Genomic DNA, 16,106 nt, shown 5'->3' on the forward strand with positions numbered 1-16,106 from the left:
CAGGCTTTGCTGCGCTGGACTCGAGAGCCCCAGTGAGCAAACGTCTCTGTGTCCAGCCAGCCCAGCTTCATGCTGGTACTCACAGTGTGCAGGAAACCTCACCTGGGTTCTGATTCCAAGGGACCCTGAGAATGGATGGAATGCCCCACACATGCCGGGAAGCACTCTACCACTCTGTACCACTGAGCCACAACCCCAGCCCCTGGAACATCTTTTTTTTTAGTACTTCTGTTCCTCTCAGGTCCTTAGCCAATCTGAGTACAAGAATTTCCTCCCAGCATGAAACCCTAAAGCAGAAAGGGAGATGTCTGCCTCTGGGTGCACTTGGCTATCACTAGGTGTTTAGGAAATTTTAATTTTAAACTCTGATTTTGATAGTGACCCAAAGATGTAGGCTGACACATCCAGAAGTCTTTTGCTTAAAGAAACTCACACTTGACCATTCGTCCTAACAAGCGGGCCTGGCACTACCAGAACATTTTCTCAGGTGCATGCAGACAGTAGGTAGAATTCACCAACAGGTAGGGATCAGGGCCAGAAAGCAGCTCCTAGCTCTGGTGGAGCCACCCCAAGCCCCTGAAGTCACCGAAGGAAGTCAGACTCCACAGGTCAGTCTCTGTAAGTCTCCAAATTCTCCTAAATGCTACATGCAACTAGACGCTGAGCTCAACACCAGGAAACTGGGAAACAGAAGAGGCCTCTGTCCACCAAGACGCACTTCAGGGGAAGCCACGAAGCCAGGGAAGGCACTGTTAAGGATGAGCCCAGGGCTGGGGATGTGGCTCAAGGGTAGCGCGCTCGCCTGGCATGCACAGGGCGCTGGGTTCGATCCTCAGCACCATATAAAAATAACATAAAGATGTTGTGTCCACCGAAAACTAAAAAATAAATTAAAAAAAAAAAGGATGAGCCCAGCTGCCCTTACAGGCAGAAAAGAACTCTCCAGGTTATGTTACAGATCTGAAGGCCCGTGAGCAACCAGAGCAGAAATGAAAAGACCAGACCAGCTACAAAGTGACCTTTACTGCATTATGGCACCTTGACAGCAATGAGGCAAAAGCCCTCACCAGGAGAGAAAGAAAACTAAAGTCACTGTCAAAGGGCTGTTTTGAGAAAATACTAATGGATCACAGGAGGACACTCAAGTCAGCACACAGATTTGGAAACACGAAAGTCTCTGCAAGCCACATTTCTCCTTTTAACAAAACCAAGCCACGGCCTCTGAGCTCACCACAGGCGGTCTGCTGCAAGTTGCCTGCCCCAGTCCTGTGCCTTGCCACAGACAAGCCCATGCCTGCTTTAGTGCAGGTGCATGAGCCTAATCTCCACTGGCCCAAGGTCCTGAGCCTCCTGACCCCTCCCCCAACCCCCAGTTTTGGTCTGGGCCTCAGAGAGTCTCACTAGAACACTGGCCTGATTCTCGCCTCTGAATAAACTGTTTTTAAGAGACAGATGGGGCTGGGCTGTGGCTCAGTGGTAGAGTGCTTGCCTAGCATGTGTGAGGCACTGGGTTCAATTCTCAGCACCACATATAAATAAATAAAATAAAAGTCCACCAACAACTAAAAACCAATTTAAAAAGAGAGAGAAAACAGATGATGCAAAGGGGATGAAATATATTTTAAGAAACTCATCAAAAGTTCCTACAAACTCCCAGATTGCGGATCCTGCTTTTGGTGTTAGTTTTAACTCATATCAACTGTAGGGCACTGGGAGGGCAGGCAGGCTGGTTTCTACAAAACACAGTCCCACCTCCACCCAATGCCCAGTCCTGAGAAGCCATCAAGGTGAGGCCTTGGCTTCCTACTCCCCATCCAAGAGGAAACAGAAGGGGTCAGGATACTGGGGGACAGTCCCACAGGGAGGGACTGTCCCCCAGCATCCTGGTAGTTCTTTTCCCCCTTCCCTGTTCTGTATACATAGAGATTTTAAGTTCTTGTAGCACCAAATGCCTTGCCAAGACCCCAGTCCCAGGAGGAGGCTGTTCACTGAAGTGTCAGAATGCCAGGAGACCTCATGGGAGGTCGGACCCCCAGGTTCCCTCTGCCTGGCTCTGAGTATTGCTTAGTTTGTGACTCTGCCCCTTGCAGGTGGATCCTTGACCAAGCTGGCCTACTATTCAACCGTGCAGCACAAGGTGGCCAAAGTGAGGTCCTTTGACCACTCGGGAAAGGTGAGCCTGCCATGGCTGCCTGGGCTCAGGTGGCACCATGGGGCGGGGTGGCTGCTTGCTGAGGTCCTGGCTTGGTGCTGTTGCTGCTTGTTGGTTAACCCTTTGCTGCTCGCAGAGGCACCTCAGCTGTCCTGCAAGTTGCAGGTGTCTGTGTCCCCACCCCCCCACTCCTTGCTCAGTTTCTCCTCCTGACCTTGTGTTTCGAGGGGGCAAAATTTGATGTATGCAGTTGAGGGGAGAAATAAAGAATGTCCACGCTCTTCTGCCCCTTTCAATGCTGTATTCACTCAAATTACTCAATACAATTTCACTCTATAAATTCTTAATCAAGAAAATGACAGTTTTTAATGCTAGGCACTGCAGTAGACATAATCAATTCACAGCATACAATTCTAGATTAATTCTAAGCACTGCAAACACACTTAATCACGACAGGCTAATGACAGACATTCCCTCTGCGTGCTAAGTTCAAAAGTCTTAAGCCTTAGGCTTTATGTCCAGCAGATGTACACTCACTCAGACTGTGGTGATCAGGTCTGGAACTAAGGCAGGCTTCTGGCATGGAGTGGACGGCTGGTTGAGGAGAGGGTCGTAGGGAGAAGTTGCGGCTCTCACCAAGGTCCAGATGAGGTGGTAGAGTTTGAGAGTGGTGAGGACCATACAGAGGATAAGGAAGGATGACAAGTGATGGGATGTCAGGTCTTCAGCAGGCTCTCCAGCCCGAGTGCATCCTTGTTTCAGCTGGCTGAATCCCTGCTCATCAGCTCTATTAGTTATACTAAATTTGGGGACTTTTGACCCCCCCCCCCTTTCAGTCCTTATCAGCTACCACCAGATTTCTCAGTGACATCATTTACTGCGGTGAGAAACATCTGGTCTGGTGGTCTCCACCCTGATCTTCTCGCCCTTTCCTCTTATCAGGCGAGGGCAGCCTGCCAGGGGCTTCACTCTGTTTATCAGGATGAGGGAAAGTGACTTGTCTGAGGCCACATGGAGGGCTCTGGGTGTGCCTGGTGAGACTGCAGGTTTCAACTGGAGTTTTAAAAATGGAGTTGCTTAGGCTCAGGCCTAAGGCCATCCTCACACCTTGGCAGCATTACTTGCCCTGCCCCTTAGGGAGCATCCTTCGTGGCTGGGCAGCTGGAAGGTCTTGGGCCCCTTGTTGACATCAAGCATCTTCCACTTTACATTACCTCCATCTCAGCACCGCTGGGGCTGGGATGCTCAGGGACCAGGGGGGGCTTGTGCTGTACCCCATGCAGATTGTGACTTATCTGCAGGATGCAGAGCAGGACCACGAGCCACCCTACGAGATCTCGGTCCAGGAAGAGATCACGGCTCGTCTGCATTTCGTCAAGTTTGAGAACACCTACATTGAAGCCTGCCTGGACTTCATCAAAGACCACCTGGTCAACACAGAGACGAAGGTCATCCAGGCGACCGGGGGTGGGGCATACAAGTTCAAAGACCTCATCGAGGAGAAGCTGCGGCTGAAGTAAGTGGGGCCCAGGCAGGGACATGCACCACAGTGACTTCTGTGGTGTGGCCCAGCTGAAGGGGCCTGGCGTAGGGCACAGCTGGTGTTGTGTGTGGCACTGCCTGGCTGTGGCTGCTGCCAAAAGCAAGTCTGCCCGGAGGGTGGGAAGCCAGAGCACAGCGCACCAGGGGGACCTCCTGAGCATGGTGGCTGCTCTGCTCCGTTGTCCGGCAGATGCACTGTGGATCCTTGACCAAGGATCACAGGTGTCCCTCTGGGACTGGCACTGCCCCAGATGACTGGGCTCTTTCCTTTTCAGAGTAGACAAGGAGGACGTGATGACCTGCTTGATAAAGGGGTGCAACTTTGTGCTGAAGAACATCCCACAAGAGGCCTTCATGTATCAGAAAGATTCCGACCCTGAGTTCCGATTTCAGACAAACCACCCCAACATTTTCCCCTATCTCCTGGTCAACATTGGCTCTGGAGTCTCCATTGTGAAGGTGAGACTCCCCAGAGCAGACCAGTGGGCAGTGCAGCAGTGGCTTTTTGGGAAATGCATGGTGACAGGCAGCACTGGGTGTGTGGCAGACCTGATGTGCCACAATGAGGCCACCAGCTCCAGGCCCTGCGGGTGGAATAGTCGAGCCCCCGCTGCCAACATCAGTGCCACCTAGACTTTGCCGTCGAGAGCGTGGTCCCTGTGGCAGCTCTCCAGGAGGGGCAGGCACAGCCCTGACCACAGTGCTCAGGGCCTGCATGGTGAGGGTCTGCTTGCTGACGCACTGCCCTGGTTCTGCTCCAGGTGGAGACGGAGGACAGGTTCGAGTGGATCGGTGGGAGCTCCATTGGAGGCGGCACCTTCTGGGGGCTTGGGGCTCTCCTCACCAAAACAAAGGTATTCAGGACTATAGAGGGCACTACTGGATCTATGGATACTTCCGCTTCCCAGCCCATCTTGGGAAGGCTGTGGCCAGGTTGCTCCTTCCAGGCCTTTGCTCTGACTGTTACGAGGTCCTGGGACCCTGTGCCTGAGCCGTTTGCATTCTGAAAGCTTGGGGCTGCCAAAGCACCCTCAGCTAGTGGTCCACGGCACCCAGGTTGCCTCTCCCCCAACCCTTCCGGGCCCATGTGCTGAGGGAGGGCTCTCAGTGCTTGACCTGACTTGCCTGCTCTAGGAACTTGGTTTCTGGGGTGGCAAGCATCCCACAGCTACGGGGACCTCACTACTCTGCTCTGCCTCTGCAGAAGTTTGATGAGCTATTGCACTTGGCCTCCAAGGGCCAACATGCCAACGTGGACATGCTGGTACAGGACATCTACGGAGGGGCCCACCAGACCCTGGGGCTAAGTGGCAACCTCATTGCAAGCAGCTTCGGGAAGTCGGCCACTGCTGACAGAGGTACTGGTCAGACCTCTGGCCCTGTCATGGGGGAGGCACCTGTGACCTGGGTCATGTCCAGCTTGAGTTCACCCTCCAGAACTCCCTGCTGCTTACCCCACACCGTGCCTCCCACACCCAGTGGGGCTCCCGTCACACCCTGGGCTCAGTGACTGAGGAGCATCCTGCCTTTGTCCCCCTTTTAGAGTTCTCCAAAGAAGACATGGCCAAGAGCTTGCTGCACATGATCAGCAATGACATTGGGCAGCTAGCCTGTCTATATGCAAGGCTCCACTGTCTGGACAGGGTGTACTTTGGGGGCTTCTTCATTCGAGGCCACCCTGTGACCATGCGCACCATCACCTACAGTATTAACTTCTTCTCCAAGGTGACTGTGACTCATTTCCCCTCCCTGGACCACTGCCCTGGACCGGGTTTGTCCCTATCAGTCTTAACCCATCCCTAGGGTCTCCAAAAATGGCACTGTGCTGAGCAGAAGCTGCACAGATAGTAGGGGCACCATGTGGAGGAGCAGGGTTAGGCTGCACTGGTGCCCCTGGTAGCTGGGTTCCTCAGGAGATGAGCCACCAAGGAGCCTGGTGCCCAGCAGCCCGGCCTCTGCTGCGTCCTGCCCCTGTCTCTCGGAGTGTCTTGCAGGTCGAGTGTGAGCATCTCACCAGTGGTAGGCAGTGAAGGGATGGCCCTCGCTCCAGCAGACTTTGCACTGGCTCAAAGGCTCACAGCACTTGTGGGGACTGCCCAGTGGCCACAGGGTGGCACACTGGGGTTGGGTGGTGCAAGGACCTGTTGAGGGCACCCACCTGTCACCCCTGGTGAGGCTGATTTCCAGGCCAGACCAGCTGAGCGGTTGTTAGTTTTCCTTAGGCGGCTCAGACACCCCTGCCGCTCACATAGGCAGACCATTGGCTGGTCAGCTTTTCAGAGGTCGGGCCACAGGTGCAGTGGCTTAAAGCAGTACTGACTCTGGACACTGACTGGCCACATGGGGGCTTGGGCCATGGCAGGGAGAAGTCCAGGCGCTATTCCTGAGGCACGAAGGCTACCTGGGTGCCATTGGTGCGTTTCTGAAAGGAGCCGAGCAAGACAGTAAGTAACTTCCCCATGCTCCGCAGGCAGCCCCAGGCCTGTGCCGGTGGCCTGTGCTCCAGGTCAGGGTGGCCTGGGCAGGACAGGGAGAGGCCTTGGGAAGCCTCAGGAGTGGGTGCTTTTAGACCAGTAGGCACGTGATTTACCTTGTTCCTCCCCATTCTTTCCTTCTGAATCAAGGGCAAGGCTAACGCACACCCGGCGTCTCGCTTTTGCAGATCCTAACCAGTACAGCTGGGGAGAGAACTATGCGGGCAGCTCTGGGCTGATGAGCACCTCCCCCGAGCTGTGCCCTACACAGCGAACGAGGAGCGGCACCGTGAGTAGCAGGGCCTGCCTGGGCAGCATGTGCTGGCCACTCTGATGTCCCAGAGAGAAACCCCTGTTGCTGTGGCCTGTCATGACAGACTGAGCTTAGCCAACAGCACACAGGGTTGACCCGAGGGAAGAGGAGGACCTTGGGCTGATTTCTGAGACTGCCAGTGTGAGCAGGGAGCCATGTCCAGCCCCTGTGTGCAGGGCACGCTGAGGCCAGGGAGGCAAGTCCTTTCCCCAAGGCAGTGGAGCAGGTCTGCCGCAGGCCCGAGGTAGGTCAGGGTCTCGGGAACTGCCCCGCTCCTGGGCAGCTCCTTTGGCCTTTGCTCCCTGCTGGTGCTTTCCTGTGGGTTACAGAGTCTGCTTTCCCATCCCTCAAGTGCCCACGGGGCTGAGCCTGGTATGACCGTGCCTGGGACTGCCACTCTTTCCTGCCGAACCCTGTGGGGCCTGTGCCAGCTAGTGGCTGTTGGGGCAGGAACCGGCATTTCCTGGGAGTCAGGCTGACAGTGTCCCAATTGGTGTGTTACTTTTTTAACTCACAACTCTTGGGACCCTGGGCTGAGTGGTAAAGACAGGTTGGAAAAGTGAAGGCAGCTAGTCAGACACACACCTCTGAATAGCCTGCTGCAGGGCATCTGAGGTGCTTTTGATGGAGAGCCACTGGCTGGCTGCAGAGATGGCTTCCTCCAGGGGTGCGCCTGGGTCTTTCCTGGTGCCTGGCCATAGCGTGCCTTCACAGGAGAGAGCTCCCCTGCCCTGCGCCATGCTAGTCCTTCCCTTGGCCTGATACGGGCCAGGACTGCGGCTTGAACACGAGCTGCCCCAGTTCCTGCCCCATGGCTCTGCAGCAGCACAAAGCAGACGGCAAGCAGCCTCAGGCAGCACTGGTGCTGCCCAGCCTTTGGCACACACAGGTGCTTGGGTTTTCATTCCCAGAAGCAGATCAGGGCCTGCACCCTCTTCCAGGAAGGCAGGTGGAGCCCTGGACTGCAGGGCACGCACAGCAGGTCACAGAGGCATGGTGATGCTGAGTGTGGAGGTCGGTGTGGGTGGTCCCTGCATCTCCATTTCATGTTTTCCAAACATCTCACTCTTTCCTGCTGAACCCTGTCACACGGCACATGTCTGTGTTTCCGAAGTACTTCTTGTGAAGCCCACTGCCCAGGCTTCCCTGCTTGGAATATGACTGCTGCTCTGCCCTGTTAGGGGCCACTTTGCCTCCAGCAGAAACAGGCCTGGCTCCCAGCAGGTGATGTGTGCCATCGCAAGGTTGGGTATGGAGGTCACCATCAGGCCACACCGTGTACCCAGGATGGTCCTTTGGACAAAGCTGCTGTGTCACACAGCAGTGTCGGGCACCTTGTCTGCTATAGGCAGCTGCTTCACCTCTGCCCAGCATGACCTCAGGAGAGCTGGTGGCCAGGTGGTCATTCCAGGGCACTGTGCTTCCCAGTGTGGCCAGGGAAGGAGGTGTGGGAAGGGAGCAGACTTGAAATCTTCTAGGGTAGACCTACCACACTGCCAAGCCTGGGGATGAGTCTAAGGAGTCTGTCCAGGTGGCTGGGCGGCTTGGGGAGGGGCAGGGGGCCCAGAGATGGTGCAGAAGCCGATCTGTCTGCTCCTCCGAGAAAGCGCAGCTCAAGGCAGCACGTGTGGTCTTTCTGACCCCTTCCCTGACATCCCACCCTCTCTGCTGTGCTCCAGTTTGACCTGTTGGAGATGGACCGGCTGGAGAGGCCCCTGGTCAACCTCCCCCTCCTCCTGGACCCCTCCTCCTATGTGCCTGACACAGTGGACCTCACTGATGACGCCCTGGCCCGCAAGTACTGGCTCACCTGCTTTGAGGAGGCCCTGGATGGGGTGAGCGCACGAGATACGACCAGAGGCCCCTGGCAGTGGCGGCCCGTGTGGGCCTAGGCCTCAGCTGGCTCCAGCCTCGAGGTCCTGGTGCCCAGGAGGTGGAGGAGGGTGGGCAGTGTTTCCCAGAAGTGCTCTGTCTGCCCGACCTGCTCAGCTGCACGTGGGAAGGGCGACTTGTTCCTCAGGCAAACCCACTCCTTGCTTGCATGGGGGGTCACGAGTGCCTGGTGGCGAGGTGGCCCCTGTGGCCCCTTGCTGTCACTGGCCGTGATATCTCCAGAGAGCAAGCAGCTTGACAGGTGTCCCTGCTTCTGTCATGTGGGGCTGCACATGGCTCTGGGCTTCGCTTGGTGGCCTGTCTTGCTGCCCCTTGGCCCTGTGCTCACAGTCGCCCGGGGCAGGGGGTGCTTGTGCCTTTTCCACTTTTCGGAGGCCCACCAGGAGCCTCTTTTCTTGGCAGTGGGGACCAAGCACCCAGTTCAGACGCTCGACTCCTCCACCTGGGCCCTAGGGGCTGCACAGGGAGTGCCCACCCCTCCACAGAGCCTCAGAACGACAGCTGTGCCCTGCACGAGGGACCAGCCCCAGACCCTGAGCAGCTCCAAGCTGAGGCTGTGGATTTGGGCCACGGGTCTGGCAGTCGGTCCCTGAGGGCTGGGGAGGGGAACGCGCAGGTGGACACTGCCACTGTCGCTGCTGATGCCGTGGTCTTGCAGTGGGAGGGCGGATGGGCCCCAGGGGGTTGCCTGCGGAGGGGCCTGCCGGCGGGTCAGGCAGGCACCTCTCCAGCCACATGCCTGGTAGGTGGTGAAGCGCGCTGTGGCCAGCCAGCCTGAGTCTGCAGATGCTGCTGAGAGGGCCGAGAAGTTCCGGCAGAAATACTGGAGCAAGCTGCAGGCACTTCGCCACCAGCCCTTGTAAGTGGCCATCATCTGGCGGTGACCACGACACCTCTGGGAAAACGGCCACACCGCTGCGTGCATGGGTCCCCACTGGCCTGGTAGCCCAGGCGGCCCAGACGACGTGGTCTCCTGGGGCCACTCCTTGTGGCCTGAGCTTGGGTCTTGCTGAGCTTCCTAGACCTTATGAGACTGTCGTGGTCAGCTGTGCTCTACCTGCTTTTGTCCCTAGTGCTTACGGGACTCTGACGGTGCGTAGCTTGCTGGACACACGGGAGCATTGCTTGAACGAGTTCAGCTTCCCAGACCCCTACTCCAAGGTGAGCCCCCCTAGGGCCTGGGAGCTGAGGCAGCATCCTGCCTGCCGGCCTCAGCAGACCTGCCAGCAAGCTCTGCGGACACCCACAGAGCTGGGTGACTCCAGGGCTGACCCAGACGGGCTGTGGGCAGGTGCGAAGGGAGAGGGAGCAGGTGCGTGGGGCTGGGTGAGCCCTCCCTTCTGAGGGAGCACTTGCCCCTGGAACTTACCCTCGGGAGGGTGTGGGAGTGGGCCCTGCCCTTGCCCCCTCCCGCACTCCCTCGCTGGCCTCTCCTCTCCCAGCTCCCGAGGCTGCAGAACTGGCTTCGTCGTGCCAGTTTTGCTTCCTTGCGTGTGGGGCCACGCTGTGGCATGCCAGCAATTCTTGGACTCCCTGGCCAGGAGGTGTGTCTCCTCCCCCACTCGCCCTGCACCACCGTGTCAAGGGTTTCAGGCCAAGTGTTCTTGGGCCCCAGGCTTGCGGGGACATGTGCATGGCCCTGACACGTGCCTGAGTGTGGAAGCTCAGAGCTTCATCCCTCAGCGGGCTCTGGCTGGCCAGTGCCCGGGTTTCCTCAGCGGGCCTCCTTGCTCAGCCGCCCTGCTGAGTCGGCGTGCAGCCTCTGGCCGTGGAGCATGTCCATGCTCAGCCTGGGTCTCATCTCTCCACAGGTGAAGCAGAAAGAAAATGGCATCGCGCTGAAGTACTTCCAGGGTGTGGTGCGCGCCCTGGACTCGCTGGGCTGGGAGGAGAGGCAGCTGGCCCTGGCGAAGGGCCTGCTGGCAGGGAACGTCTTCGACTGGGGGGCCAAGGCTGTGTCTGAGTAGGTGTCCCCACCCTGGCCTGGCCTCTTCCTTTTCAGTCTTGAAGTGGCTCAGATCCATTTACCTGCTGCCCTAGGGGCCCCACCCCAGCCCTACTTCCATACAGGGGCAGGGTGCTGCCTGGGGCTCAGGCTGCGCCCTCCCTACCTGCATGTGCCCTGGGGACCTGGGGGCCTCTGTTTGAAATTTGAGGTTGATGCATTCGGTGGTCAGAGTACAAAGTCTTGTGACTGCTGTAGCGGGGCTCGGCGCCGTTTCCCTCTGGAGCACAGAAGGTCTTTGCCCCTCTGTGAAGGCGTGCCTCTGCTCCTGGGGCTCCACCTGGGTTGGCTTCACAGGGAGCTGTTCTGTGGTGGTCACCTTAGTCATTTCAGAAGCTGCTTCCTGGGGCTGGTGGCCGAGGCTCTGGCAAGTGCTGCTGAGGGTCAGGGGCAGCTGGCCTGCTCGCGCTGGAGATGCTTCATCTGGGCGAGCTCCTTAAACAGCGTGGACCCAAGTTCTTGGTTCCATTTTCCTAACTTCTTTTCTTCTCTTTCTTCTCCATCTAGTGTCCTTGAGTCTGATCCCCAGTTTGGGTTTGAAGAGGCAAAGAGGAAGTTACAAGGTAGGACATCCCAGGTGCTCTTGTCCTGGGTGCAGCAGTCAGCGTCAGCCTGGGCGCATCCCTCAGTGGTTGCTGTGTCTGGGCTCAGGAGTGGGGAAGCGGTCCCTGGAGGAGCCTTGGCCAGCGTCTCCCCGGCTTCCTCCTGATAGCATGTTCCCCTCTCTCCACACAGAGCGACCCTGGCTCGTGGACTCCTTCAACAAGTGGCTTCAGAGATTAAAGGTATGTGCAGTTTCCTTCTGCCTCTGCCCTTGGGGACAGCCAGCCTGGGGCCTCAGGTGGGACCCAGGTGGGTAGTCAGAGGGGACATGGGGCCCTGGAAGGTGGGTGTGGAGTTGCCCTGGCTAGCCCAGGACGCAGGCGGTGCACGCAGCCCTGCCTCTTAGAGCTCACAGTCCCGCAGCCAAGAACCTCATGTCAAATGTCCCCACTCCCTGCCTGACCTGCAGCCACCACTTTTCAGGTCAGCTGGCCTTAATACAGAAGTCCTCTGGGCCTGCTGTGCTGGAAGAAGCGGGGCCCCTGGGGTTGCCTGTCCCAGCACCTGCCATGTGCTGGGACCAGCCCCGGGCCCCGCCCTAGGGGGCATGAGTGCAGTGGTGTCGAAGGCTCTGATGCGCCTGTTCCCAACTGAACGTCCTGGTTTTGTCTTGCAGGGGCCCCCTCATAAATGTGCCTTAATTTTCGCAGATAACAGTGGAATAGACATCATTTTGGGAGTCTTCCCCTTTGTCAGGGAGCTACTCTTTAGAGGGACAGAGGTGAGTGAGGAGGCCGTGTGGGTGGGACCCTTCCCTGGGCCTCTCCGCTCGCTCTTGTGGGTAGGTGCAGTGAGGCCGGAGGGCCTGGGCCTGTGGTGGATTGGCCCCACCCAGGGCCTTGGATCCATCTGTTCATACCCAGGGATGGCCCCACAGTCCTCTGGAAAGCTGTGGTGCTGGATGGGGGAAAAATATGACATCACCCTGACCCAGAGGCAGGGAGGGTCGAGGGCGCACTCGGAGCACAGCTCTGCTGCTGGGCGTCTGCTCCTTCCCAGAGGCCATGGAGCGGGTGCGGTCACTCTGGGGCCCTGCTCCTCAGCAGCTGACCTCTTGGCGCTGGGACAGGGAAGACCTGGGTGATCACAGGATCACAGGCTGGTTCCATGCTGGGCCCCGGCCAAGGCACCAAAGAGTCTGGGCCCCTACAGGTTATCCTGGCGTGCAACTCGGGCCCTGCCCTGAACGATGTGACCTACAGCGAGTCCCTCATCGTGGCCGACCGCATTGCAGCCATGGACCCTGTTGTCCAGTAAGTAGGTGCCGGCTGCAGCCCTGAGCTGGCAAGGGGCGGGTCTGGCGGGTCTTGGGAGGTAGACAGAGGAGAGTACCTGTCTGCCACATCACTGGGCAGTGACCTCCTGGTGACCCACAGCTCTGCACTCCAAGAGGAGCGGCTGCTGCTGGTACAGACGGGTTCCAGCTCCCCATGCCTCGACCTCAGGTAACCCCAGTGGCCCCCCCCCTCCCTGCCAGGCTCTGCAAGACAGCAGAAGCCAGCACTGCCTGTCCCCTGCCCCAATTGCAGACCTGGGTAGCCATGTTTGCCTGGAACCTTTTGGGGTCAGTGGGCTCAAGGTTGAGGCAACCTCAGGAACATGCTGGTCTCTGGGCCTCAGCAACTTCAGGCAGGTGCTGAGGGTCTGCCCCATATTCCCTGTGGGTTGGCTGGACATGTGCAGTGCTTCCTGTGCCTGCTGGCCCTGGAGCTGAGGCACCCCGGGAGCAGCCAGGAAGGATGCATGAAGGGTGGGAAGGACTGAGGTCTTCATGGTCAAGCTCAGGAGGGTGGCTGGCAGCAGCAGCGTCCAAGTGGAATAGTAGCAACTGGCGGGCGAGGCAGCGGCCGGGCAGACCCCACTCAGTAGGGACAGGGTTCCCAGTGCTCTCGCCAGGCGCTGCCTTTGCGGGAAGCAGGCCTGGGACTCCTGGGTGTGGTCAGCACAGGCCTCGGCTGGCCCTGGCCTGATCTTGCTGTGCCTTCCTCCCGGAAGCCGTCTGGACCAGGGACTGGCCGTGCTGGCTCGGGAGCGGGGTGCGGATCTGGTGGTCATCGAGGGCATGGGCCGTGCCGTGCACACCAACTACCACGCAGCGTTGCGCTGCGAGAGCCTCAAGCTGGCTGTGGTCAAGAACGCCTGGCTGGCCGAGCGCCTGGGTGGCCGGCTCTTCAGCGTCATCTTCAAGTACGAGGTCCCAGCCGAGTGAGGCCCAGCTCTGGCCCCTCTGGAGAGGCTCTCAGTGCAGCAGGGACCTGCGCCCACCAAGTGTCCGCACTGTGCTGCTGTGCCAGCCGCTGCCACGTGTGTCTCTCGAGACGCTCCAAGTGGAATGTATTTAACTGTTAATAATCTTTTATATATATATACACACACACATATAAATATATGAATACCTCCGCATGCGCCTGCTGGGGTGCCGCGCCTGGGCACACGGGCTGGCGGGAAGAGGTGTGGGCTCAGCTGACCCCCCTCCTCCACTCGGGGAGGTGCTGGGCACTGAACACTTGAGCTCCCCACGGCTTCTGACTTCCGCCAGTGGTCCCCGCTTTTCCTGTCTGGCACCGGGAGCAGACTCACTGTCCCTCCCACCCCACTGCCCTTGGGGACTGTGGACAGTGTGAGGTGTGGAGCAGCCTCCTGCCTCAAGAGCATGCAAGGAGGAGGCCGTGGCCTCTCTGGCCCTTGAGGGCTCTCAGCGGGAGCCAGGGCAGAGCGGAGCACCCTCTGGGTTTTGTGGCCTCGAGCCCAGGGCATCTGGAGCACTGAAGGCCGGGCCTCCTCCCTCAGCACGGCTCGCCCAGATGTGGCCAGAGACCCTCCCGGTCTACTGCAGGCAGGTGCCCAGGACAGCAGGGAAACTCAGTGGGGGTGGGCGCAGGCCCCTGGGCTCTGGCCTCCCAGGCTGGGCTGCTCCTGCACCTGAGCGACTGCCAGCTCTGCCAGACCCCAGGTTGGGAAATGGCCCACCAGGGACAAGGCAAGCGGCTGCCATGGGCCGTGACTGCCACTGTGCCTCCCTCACAGCCTCCCCTCACGCTCCAGTGGGACCCCAGGCCAGGAAGAGCCCAGACAGAGCTGTGTGGAGGGGTCTGAGGGCAGACGCCCGGGCACACCCCAAGCAGTCCAGGCCAGGTGTCTTGGAGCCTGGCCCCACCTCCTTTCCCTGCCTGGGGCTAGGGCCTGCTGCCCAGGTGTCCAGTGGCCATCCAGGTGCCCACCATGGTGTTCTGCCCTGGGACTCAGGATGGGCCCCACCAGACCTGCTGTGTGACTCCAGTGCTCAGTGACGCCACCCTGGCCCCAGCCCTATGAGCAGGTGATTGTGGTCCAGCTCCAGACCTGGCTGCTCACAGGTGGCCACCAGGGGGCAGCAAGTGTCACTGCGCAGCCTGAGTGACATCCAGGCCCATCTTGAAGTTGGTTCCGCAGGGCAGAGGCCCTGCCTGCTCCCAGCTCCTCCCAGAGGGTCTTAAGTCACCAGGCCAGGCTGCCTGGAGCCTCTTACTGACCCCATCGAAGGTCAGCGCTCCCTAGGCCTCAGCTCTGACAGGGCAGCCTCTGGCCTCCTGCCCTCTGACTCCTGTGTGCACCCCAGGCAGTCTGGCCCTGTTAGCCCTGCTGGGTCCTGGAGCACATCCACCTGGGGAGATGGTCCTCTGCGGAGGCCCCCATTGCCTGGCTCAAGCTGGCTACTGGCTCCTCTGGGGTTTCTGATGGCTCCCGGGTCTCCTACCTCCCCAGGCTGGGCTCTCAGGAGGAGGTGGGGAAGTGGACAGCAGCCTGGAGGGCCTTAGGCTGAGGGGCACAAGCTGTGGACACACTCCAGCACACCCTCTACCCAGGGCCTGCCTGTGTCCTCTGCATGGAAGGGCTGTCCTGAGCCAGTGTCCTGCATGCCAACGACAGTCCCCGCCCAGTGACCTCCTGATTTTTCCCATCTTGAGCAGAAAGGCTTTAGTCCCCTGCCCTGTTCCCTGCGGGTAGCCACCACCCCTCACTGTAAGACCTTGGTCAACAGCCTGGCACAGCAGTGTCCATACCAGCCCTATCCTGTCCTCCGTCTGAAGAGCTGCTCAGGTTCCTCAGCCAGGCTCCTCCCTGGCCCCAGGCAGACAGGACACCCTCCAGGCACCTCAGCTCCCACAAGCAAATGCCCCCAGGGTCAAGGAGGTCAAGGTCTGGCCAGGCCTGGGAGGTCTGGAGGAAACAGGGTGTGGCTGGCCTTGCTGAGCTGGGGAGAAGTTGGCACTAGCCCCTGTGGCTGGCCACGCCTCTTGCTCAAGGGGACACAGGGCAGAGATACCCGCCTCAGAGGTTTCCAGCTGAACTGCAGCCACTGTGCCCAGTGCCCACTTTCCCAAGGGTCCCAGCCAGAGACAGTGCTTTTCCTGTTGGGGGCCAGGTGGTCTTCCTGGGCCAGCAGCAGGCTGTGAAGTCTCGAGGAACAGCAGACACCGAGGCCTGGCTTCCCTGGGACTCCTGTCCCACATCCATCTCCCCTGGGGGCAGGCGGAGGACAGGCCCCAGCACAGTCCCATGGCCTGGTCAGCACCCCAGCTTTCCAGGGGAGGGACACACTGTGAGGCTCAGAGGCACAACAGCCTCCTCAGCTGGGGCCTTTGGCCAGGGCCCCCACCCAGAGCAAGGCCTGTCCCCTCAAGGACTGGGCTGGGGCAGTGTCGGGAGCAGCCCAGAAAGACCAGGAAGCAGGTGGGTCCCACGCAGAACTGGCGTGGACACGTTTATTGGGAGTTGTGGTGGGGAGTTTACAGCGAGTCTTTGGATATCCAGGGAAGAGGACAGTTGCACAGAGCAGCGAGTGCAGTCAGGGTGGGGCCCAGGACAGACGTGGAGCCGCTCCAGGGACAGGCGCACAGCAGCTGGAGAGCCAGAGCAGACGCACACCACACCCCCACAGGTGGAAGCTGGCTGGAATGGTGGGAAGGGGCTCGGGTCACTTTAATGTGGTATAGATGGACTTCTAGAAATGTAAACCTCCACGCTCAAAGTGAGAAAACTGCCCGCCAGGGCCAGCTCAAGGCCATCTTCTGGGGCCCTGGCGGGCAGCTGCAGCCCCTTCTTCCCAGGGGCACGCTGCTGGGTACGCCAGGCGAGCGCGCC

At 59.2% G+C, this 16,106-nt stretch overlaps 1 protein-coding gene across 4 annotated transcripts; it reads left to right on the forward strand.

The window, feature by feature from the left end:
- Nucleotides 1–260: 260 nt before the first annotated feature.
- Nucleotides 261–13,385, forward strand: Pank4 (pantothenate kinase 4 (inactive)). Of its 4 annotated transcripts, none has more exons than XM_048783789.1 (18): nucleotides 264–2,173; nucleotides 3,454–3,668; nucleotides 3,970–4,153; nucleotides 4,456–4,548; nucleotides 4,899–5,052; nucleotides 5,238–5,419; nucleotides 6,057–6,138; nucleotides 6,357–6,457; nucleotides 8,161–8,316; nucleotides 9,121–9,233; nucleotides 9,448–9,535; nucleotides 10,186–10,337; nucleotides 10,887–10,942; nucleotides 11,115–11,164; nucleotides 11,599–11,703; nucleotides 12,135–12,235; nucleotides 12,359–12,427; nucleotides 12,512–12,971. In XM_048783789.1, exons 3-18 carry the CDS (start codon nucleotides 3,989–3,991, stop codon nucleotides 12,519–12,521), a joined length of 1,677 nt encoding a protein of 558 aa, XP_048639746.1. In that variant the 5' UTR covers nucleotides 264–2,173; nucleotides 3,454–3,668; nucleotides 3,970–3,988; the 3' UTR covers nucleotides 12,522–12,971. The 4 variants fall into 4 exon arrangements, with proteins under 4 accessions (XP_048639747.1, XP_048639746.1, XP_015356815.2 ...); XM_015501329.2 differs by lacking the exon at nucleotides 12,512–12,971 and adding an exon at nucleotides 12,978–13,385 and having other exon boundaries at nucleotides 1,576–2,173; XM_048783788.1 differs by lacking the exon at nucleotides 12,512–12,971 and adding an exon at nucleotides 12,978–13,385 and having other exon boundaries at nucleotides 1,576–2,173; nucleotides 3,461–3,668.
- Nucleotides 13,386–16,106: the final 2,721 nt, after the last annotated feature.

Source organism: Marmota marmota, unplaced genomic scaffold (assembly GCF_001458135.2).
Source record: "Marmota marmota marmota unplaced genomic scaffold, marMar, whole genome shotgun sequence".
Taxonomy (NCBI): Eukaryota; Metazoa; Chordata; class Mammalia; order Rodentia; family Sciuridae; genus Marmota; species Marmota marmota.

Excerpts from the sequence above, each read along its gene's own strand:
- Pank4 (XM_015501329.2), top strand. The coding sequence starts at position 3,989 with ATGACCTGCTTGATAAAGGGGTGCAACTTTGTGCTGAAGAACATCCCA. Across the intron at positions 5,420-6,056 it reads GTATTAACTTCTTCTCCAAG|GGAGAAGTCCAGGCGCTATT; the intron begins GTGACTGTGACT and ends GGGCCATGGCAG. Across the intron at positions 12,236-12,358 it reads GCCATGGACCCTGTTGTCCA|CTCTGCACTCCAAGAGGAGC; the intron begins GTAAGTAGGTGC and ends GGTGACCCACAG.